The 8,011-nt window shown below is 54.8% G+C and overlaps 1 protein-coding gene across 6 annotated transcripts; it reads left to right on the top strand.

The window, feature by feature from the left end:
* The first annotated feature begins 4,313 nt into the window (after positions 1 to 4,313).
* Mrgpre (MAS related GPR family member E) lies at positions 4,314 to 7,532 on the top strand. 6 transcript variants are annotated; one of them, XM_045141498.1, is made up of 4 exons: positions 4,314 to 4,448; positions 4,720 to 4,905; positions 6,237 to 6,360; positions 6,457 to 7,532. In XM_045141498.1, the coding sequence occupies exon 4, from the start codon at positions 6,594 to 6,596 to the stop codon at positions 7,530 to 7,532; it is 939 nt and encodes a 312-aa protein (XP_044997433.1). In that variant the 5' UTR covers positions 4,314 to 4,448; positions 4,720 to 4,905; positions 6,237 to 6,360; positions 6,457 to 6,593. The 6 variants fall into 6 exon arrangements, with proteins under 6 accessions (XP_044997433.1, XP_044997432.1, XP_044997430.1 ...); XM_045141497.1 differs by having other exon boundaries at positions 4,720 to 4,924; XM_045141495.1 differs by having other exon boundaries at positions 4,720 to 5,552.
* Positions 7,533 to 8,011: the final 479 nt, after the last annotated feature.

Genomic DNA, 8,011 nt, shown 5'->3' with positions numbered 1-8,011 from the left:
GAATCTAAATAAATGCTGTGAGTACAGTCAGTTCTGGAAGCACTAGAGTGCCTCCCCCAACCCTCCAGGAAATCATATTTTGCCTGGTGTGTGTTCGTTTAGCGTTTATCCACACACTGATGGACAGTGTTGCAACAGTGACACAAGTCTGTACTCCCAGCATTTGGGAGTCGGAGGCAGGAGGATTGCTACAAATTCAAGGCCAACCTGGGCTACACAGCAAAACCCTGTTTCAAAAAAATAAAAAGGAAGAAAGCAAGCAAGCAAGCCGGGCATGGTGGTGGACACTTTTAATCCCAGCACTCAGGAGGCAGAGGTAGAGGGGTCACTGCTAATTCAAGGCCACCTTGAGACTACCGAGTGAATTCCAGGTCAGCCTGGGCTAGAATGAGACCCTACTTTGAAAATCCAAAATACAAATAAAAAAAAAAAAACAGGGCTGGAGAGATGGCATAGCGGTTAAGCGCTTGTCTGTGAAGCCTAAGGACCCCGGTTCGAGGCTCGGTTCCCCAGGTCCCACGTTAGCCAGATGCACAAGGGGGCGCACGCGTCTGGAGTTCGTTTGCAGAGGCTGGAAGCCCTGGCGCGCCCATTCTCTCTCTCCCTCTACCTGTCTTTCTATCTGTGTCTGTAGTTCTCAAATAAATAAATAAATAAAAGTTTAAAAAAAAAATGCCGGACCTGGCTCGCACCTTTAATCCCAGCACTCGTGAGACAGAGGTAGGAGGACTGCAATGAGTTCGAGGCCACCCTGAGACCACATAGTGAATTCCAGGCCAGGCTGAGCTAGAATGAGAGACTATCTCAGAAAAAAAAAAAAAAAAGATGTTGGTAATTTGCATCTTTTCTTAATCACTGTAAAGTACTTTGATTTTATTGATCTGAAAACAAAACAGCTTTTTAAAAATTGATTTTCTCTATTTCTGATCCCATTTTCTAGGGTTTTTAACTTACTGCTCTGTCTTTCTGGCTTCCTGTCTTCTCTACTGGGACCCACTGTCTGAGCCCTGAGGCTCCCCCTCCCCTTGCTACAGAGGGAGCAACCTGCAGCGGGTTCCGTTGTGTGCGGTCTCTGTGGGACTGCAGCCTCTGTTCTCTCACCACTTGTCTGAGTGTCTGCGTCCAGCGTTTAAGATGTCTCACTTTCTGGGGTGGCACGTGACTCCAGCTCCTGCTGCTCTCGTATAGCCAGAATCAGAAGCCACCCTCTTCTGCCTGTCAGCTCCAGGCCCTCAGAAGACACTCTCCAGTGCAGCAGTCCAATGTTCCCTCTGCTGTCACAAGATGGCCCCACAGCCACAGGATCCCCAAAGGCCCTTGCTTCCACCACCGTGCATCACGAGTGCCCCTGCTGGCCATGGCTCGAATCTTCAGCATCCCCTAATTTAACCTCTGCCAAGAACCCTGTCGCTCTGGTCAAAACCGACGACCCAGCCACACAGCCACACTGACCAAATTACCATGCTTGCCAGGGACTCCTGGAACAATTCCAGAAGCAGAGACAGTCAGGAGACAAGAGCTGCGTGTCATCTTGACAGGATGACCTTAAAGGATGGTTCAGTAGGGGCTGAGGGCGATGACCCAGTCAGTAACGTGTTTGCCTCTCAAGCATGAGGACCTGAGTTCAAACCCTAGAGTGTGAAAAGCCAGGCACGGACTGGGGAGATGGCTCAGCGGTTAAGGCACTTTCTTGCAAAGCCTGACAACCCAAGTTTTATTCCCCAGGACCCACATAAAACCAAATGCACAAAGTGGCACATGCATCTGGAGTTCATTTGCAGTGGTTAGAGGCCCTGGGGCATCCATTCTCTCTCTCTCCCCTTGCAAATATATATATATACATACATATATATATCAGACATGCTGGCACGTACCTTATAATCTCAGAGCTAAGGAGGCAGAAAGGCAGATCCCTGGGGCTTACTGGCCAGCCAGTCTAATCAAATGGATGAGTTCCTGGCTGGTGGGCACCTTGTTTCTTTTTGTTCTTTTTTTTTTTAGAAAGTGGTAGAGAAAGAAGGGCGTGCACTTTAAATTTATTATTTATTTATTTATGACAGAAAGAGGGGGAAGGGAGGGAGGGAGAGAGAGAATGAACACACCAGGGCTTCTAGCCACTATGGATGAACTCCAGTGCCACCATGTGCATCTGGCTTACATGGGACCTGGAGAATAGAACCTGGGTCCTTAGGCTTCACAGGCAAGTGCCTTAACCACTAAGCCATTTCTCCAGTCCCAACCCTGTCTCAATAAAGGTAAACATCACCTGAGAAATGTCACCCAAGGTTGTCATCTAGCCTCCACATGCTTGCACGCACACATGCACAAACATGAAAATTCACATGATACATACACATACATGAGTACACACACACACACACACACACGAATTGCTCACTAGATATTCAAGAGTCCAGAAGGTGGAAGGGGAGCCCTTAGATACTGCAGATGTGGCAACCTGTAGAAGTTACTATCCCCCACTGCAGGGGGCAGCAGCTGCAAGAGCCTACCACCTCCAGGCCTGGTGACTGAAGGAAGGAGCTGGCACTATTAGCTTTTTGATCCTGGAGAGTTCAGATCTCTGAGGAGAGCAACCGTTCAGCTGGGGGACCTTCACTCTCACGTGTCAGAGCAGCCTGCACAGCCGAAGGTGGTTCGCCGCAGCCTAGCCTAGCACGCCAGTGCCAAGTAAGGAGTGGAGCCTAGAGATAAAGTTCTAACAGCTGGTGCCAGTGGGAATCAGATGCCAGCAGCACATGGCCACTTGATTTCCTGGGAGTAACTATCACATTGTGGTCACGAAGGAGGATGCCAGGGCTCTTAGGGATGCGACTCAGGTATCTGAAGGGACATTGCCACCGCCCGTGGCTCTGCAAGGGATCGGAAGATAGGTGGCACAGGTGTAGGAACTGTTAACACTTAGTGAATTTTGTATTCCTCTTGCAACTTTTCCATAAATCCTGAGCTTTTTGTTTGTTTGTTTTTCGAGATAGAGTCTCACTGTAGCTTAGCCTGACTTGGGTTTCTCAGGATGGCCTCGAATTCACGGCGACCCTCCTACCTCTGCCTCCTCAGTGCTGGGATTAAAGGCATGTGCCACTGCACCTAGCTAATCCCGAGTATTTTGTTTTGTTTTTCAAGGTAGGGTCTCACTCTAGCCCAGGCTGACCTGGAATTCACTCTGTATTCTCAGGATGGCTTCAAACTCACAGCCATCCTCCTACCTCTGCCTCCCAAAGGTGTGCACTACCACTCTGACTTTTTTTTTTTTTGAAAGAGACAGAGAGAGAAAGAGGCATATATATATATATATATAGAGAGAGAGAGAGAGAATGGGCACACCAGGGCCTCCAGCCACTACAAATGAACTCCAGACATGTGCGCCCCCTTGTGCATCTGGGTCCTGGGGAATTGAGCCTCGAACCGGCAGTCCTTAGGCTTCACAGGCAAGCGCTTAACCGCTAAGCCATCTCTCCAGCCTTTTTTTTTTTTTTTTTCCCAAAATATCAAGGTGAGTAGAGTTACTCAGACTCTAGCTTTTGGAGGCCACAGAGCCCACGCATGCATGTACTTTTTCCCTTTGTACGCCAGCTGTGAGCTGTTTGATGGCCGCATACCAGAGTGCGTATTTTTTGTTTGTTTGTTTGTTTGCTGGTTTTTTTTTCAAGGTGAGGTCTCATGTTAGCCTAGGCTGACCTGGAGCTCACTTTATAGCCCAGCCTAGTCTCGAACTCAGGGCAAACCTCCCACCTTAGCCTTTCATATGCTGGGATTGAAGGTGTGAGCCACCACGCCTAGCCAGAGTGGGCAGTTGTAAGGCTTTCCTCTTTCAGCAAGCAGGTAGTGCTGAATTCATAGCATACCCCGTAAGGCTGCCCCTGGCTCCTTCTCTGCTGGAAACTGTGCAGTGTCTCCTTAACACCAGCCACTCTGGAGGCCCGGGAGTCAGGAACAGGAAAGAGGGTGCTGTTCATTCACATCTTCCTCTGCCTCGCCCCCCCGCCTCCCGGCTCAACCTGGGCTCCCACTGTCCAGCTGCCTGAATTGTCAGACCACCAGACTCCATGGTTAGCAGAGATAGGCACATTTTCCCTGAAAGGTTGAGTGACTGAGGTGGCCTCTGAAAGACCCCAGGGGTTGGTGTCTGGACAACTCACTGCTCAGTGGGCTCCGGCAGAGCTTGTGGTTTCTTCTGTCCGGAAGGCTGCAGGGAGGGGCCGGTTTTCCTTTGCTGCCCACACCTGGGCAGGAGCTAAGTGCAGTGGAGGAGCAAAGTCCCAGGAGAGGCTCCTTCCTGACCAGCCCCAACCCAGCCGACACCATGTGACACACGATGAGCCGATGCTGAGTTGGGAGCGCCAGCAGCTCTGGCGGCTGGAGCCTCAGCCCAGCCCTGGACAGCTCCTCCAAGATCCTCCAGGAGGGCGGAAGCAGGCAGGACCAGAAGGGTGAGCTGCTGGGGCACACGGGTCAGGGTGGGGCCCTGGGGAAGCCCAGGAGCCGGGCATCATCTGGAAGTCCCAAGTGTTCCTCTGGCTGGGTGGGGGAGGCGGGCTGGCTGAAACTGCCTGGCCATCGTCCACCCTCTGACTTGATCGGGGCGGCTTGGCCTGCAGGAAGCTTGAGGCCACTGCAGAAGGCTTGAATGACACTTCCCTCGCCTGTGGTAAGTCTCCTGTGGCCCCTTCCCCCATGCACTGTTGTGCTGTGTCCCTACAGGGAGCCGGGCTGCACCTCATGAACACTCAGTCCTGACTGTCCCCGGCAGAAGCAAAGCCAGGAGTGCCTGACACCCATCTGTAGCTTTCAGAGCCACACCTCGGCCCCACCCCGACCTTCTGGGATCTCAGTGGTGGAATGAGCACTCCACTCCCTCCTCCTCCCCTCCACCCATATGCAATTAAGGTCTTCCTACCAACCAACGGTGTGACCCCACTCTGCCCCCTCCCCACTCTCAGCTGGGCCGATGATTCCACACAGAGCCCCTGCTCCTGTTAGGCAGCATCCCCCCCCCCCACACCCATCAACTCTGTCCCTGACACTCCAACCCATTGCCACATGGACAGATCTTGGCCTCAAGCGCTAGGATGGAGCACAGCCAGGAGTGGAGTCCTTCATCTCCACCTGGGGCTCGACTCCACCTCTGGAGGACCCGGCAGGCCAGGAGGCAGATCCAGCTCCTTTGCTGAGCAGCCTTTCCCCAAGGCCTATTCCCTCTCCTGGTCAGATAACCGTAGCTGAGGGCTGAGGAGCTGAAGCGAGGCAGATGGTAGCCAGAAGCCACATGCTCGGTGTTAAGGCCCCAAGTCCAGGCTTGACTTTGTCCTCCTGTTCTGCCCGTGGATCCTTCCCTCCTGGAGGGAAAGGGCAGGAGATCCGAGCACAGCTTCAAGGGGCAGGGAGCCAGCTCTGAACCCCCCTATCACTCTCCCCCAGTAGGCCAGAGGACCAGCTGCATGAAGGCAGGAGGGAGGCCCTCGCCAAGTCTCTGGAGAGATGCAGGCCCCTGTCCCATCTCCCCACAGCACATGATGGGGGAAAGACAGCCACAGGTGGTGGGACGGGACTGGTGGGGGAGGGAGAGAGCACAGGTGATGAAGTGCGGGGGGGGGCGGTCCATGCTGGCGGGATGCAACAAGGAGCAAGGTGGTAAGAGGAGACAGAGAAGCACAGTGGTCGTAAGGGGTCAGAACTGAGCAGGAATGGGCTGGGCTCTGGGCTTCTGGTCTGGCTAAGCATTTAGCTGCAGGGTGGGGTGGGGGAGCAGGGCTGAGCGGCCTCCCAGGGCTCTGTCCTCTAGCATGCAAGGCCCGTCCCGTGACCCACTGCCTCGGGCAGAGAAGGCAGCGGGTGAGGGTCACACCTAGCACCGCCTTCTGGCAGGTGCCTCTTCTCCAGGGAGAGGGACAGGTGAGTGACATGTGAGAAAAAGGAACCTCTGAAGTCCCCAGAGGGTTGGAGCCCTGTCACAGAGCAGTAGGCATGTGGCAATGGGGAGGGGAAGACCTACAAGTCCAACTTGGTATGGCCAAGCTGGAGGCCTGGAACCCACTATGAACACATCCCTATGGGATATCCCAGAAAGTCCTAGGAGACTCCGAGCTGTGTTATGGTGGTGACGCACACTGTGAGTCAGCCTTTCAGGTCTCCTACTCCCTGCACACAGGCTCTGTCTGCCTTGGCCTTTAAGGCAAGCCACAGTGTCTCAGCCCCTCTTCCCTCTCCTCCTATTTCAGCCCATCCAGCCTGCAGGGACTGCCTGCTAAAAGCTCGGGACACACGCCATTAGCAGCCCCTGGAGGACGAGACTCTGAGAGCTGCTAGTGGAAGCTTTCCCATCCAGTACCTTGCACAGGGCAGGTGAGTTAGGTTGGGTGATGGGACAGAAGCGGAAGGTGGGCACCTCCTTTGGTGAGTGTCACCACCCCTGTCACCAACCCAACCCCTGGTTACCAGAGTTCAGAAGTGAGCGGAGGCAGGACGCAAGTTCCGGAGCTGGGAACGCAGATGTCCTGGTGGCTGCAGGGGTATCAGGAGAGAGAAAGCACGGAGCAGACATCCTTCACCCCCGCCACCCTCACTCTCCACCCGTGATGGAGCAGAAAGAAGACAGACAGCACCCAGCGTCCCTCAACACCCAGGAGGATGTAGCGTTCAACCTGGTCATCCTGTCCCTCACTGAACTCCTCAGCCTGGGTGGGCTGCTGGGCAATGGCGCGGTCCTGTGGCTGCTTAGCTGCAACGTCTACAGGAACCCCTTCTCCATCTACCTCCTGGACGTAGCGTGCGCTGACCTCATCTTCCTCGGCTGTCACATGGTGGCCATCATCCCTGACCTGCTGCCCGGCCAGCTGAACTTCCCAGGTGTTGTGCAGGTCAGCCTGGCCATGCTGAGATTCTTCTGCTATATGGTGGGCATGAGCCTCTTGGCAGCCATCAGCACAGAGCAGTGCCTGGCCGCCTTCCTCCCGGCCTGGTACCTGTGCCGCCGTCCGCGCTACCTGACCACCTGTGTGTGCGCGCTCACCTGGGTGCTCTGTCTGCTGCTGGACCTGCTGCTCAGCGGCGCCTGCACCCAGTTCTTCGGGCAGCCCAGCAGCCAGCTGTGTGGGGTGCTGTGGCTGGTGGTCGCAGCCGTGCTGGCCACCGTGTGCTCCGTCATGTGTGTGAGCAGCCTGGTCCTGTTGCTGTGGGTGGAGCACGGTCCGCAGGGGCACCAGCCCCGGGGCTTCCCCGCCCTCATCCTGCTGGCTGTCCTCCTTTTCCTCTTCTGTGGTCTACCCTTTGGCATCTTCTGGCTGTGCTGGAACTTAGACTGGCACATCCCTCACCACTTCTACCACTTGAGTTTCTTCATGGCTGCTGTGCACAGCGGCGCCAAGCCCGTGGTGTACTTCTGCCTGGGAAGCACCAGTGGCCGAGTGCTGCGGGACCCCCTGCGGCTGGTGTTGCAGCGGGCGCTGGGGGATGAGGCTGAGTTGGGGGCTATGAGGGAGGCCTCCCACGGGGGCCTTGTGGACATGGCCGTCTAAGCCACGTGGGTCACAGCTCTAGCTCCAGTGGGGGGGAGGGTGAAGGGTGGGGAGCGAGGGGGGGGGGAAGATGTCTGCCATGGAAATGAGCTGGGATCAGAGGCAGGGTCAAGGAGACCTTGGAAGGAGGTCTTTGTTGATGATCTCGTTATCTATCCCCTGGACGCTGGCAAGACCAGACAGAGAACTGAGTTTCTGTGGAGGAGGCCTGGGAATGTGCACTTTAGGGAGAGATCCAGGACCTTTCTCAGGCATAGGACCTCATGTAAGTGGTTGTCATGGCTACTCCCCATGGTTACAGTGAGGAGAGGGGACAGGCTCTGACTCTCTCCCTCAGCTCATCTTCCCTCCCAACCATTAGTCTCTTCCTAACTGTAGAGTGTGTGGTGAACCTCCACAACTCTCTGCACCCCTCATTCAGTGCACACTAAAATAACATGGTAACTGGGGCTACACTAGGCATGGGGACATGAGCAACT

This window comes from Jaculus jaculus, chromosome 1 (genome assembly GCF_020740685.1).
Source record: "Jaculus jaculus isolate mJacJac1 chromosome 1, mJacJac1.mat.Y.cur, whole genome shotgun sequence".
In the NCBI taxonomy this organism is placed as follows: Eukaryota; Metazoa; Chordata; class Mammalia; order Rodentia; family Dipodidae; genus Jaculus; species Jaculus jaculus.
The sequence above is the reverse complement of the archived record's forward strand: the minus strand, read 5'-3'. Positions and strand labels throughout refer to the sequence as shown.

What these genes read in the sequence shown, in the direction of transcription:
- Mrgpre (XM_045141498.1), top strand. Translation starts at nt 6,594, where the DNA reads ATGGAGCAGAAAGAAGACAGACAGCACCCAGCGTCCCTCAACACCCAG.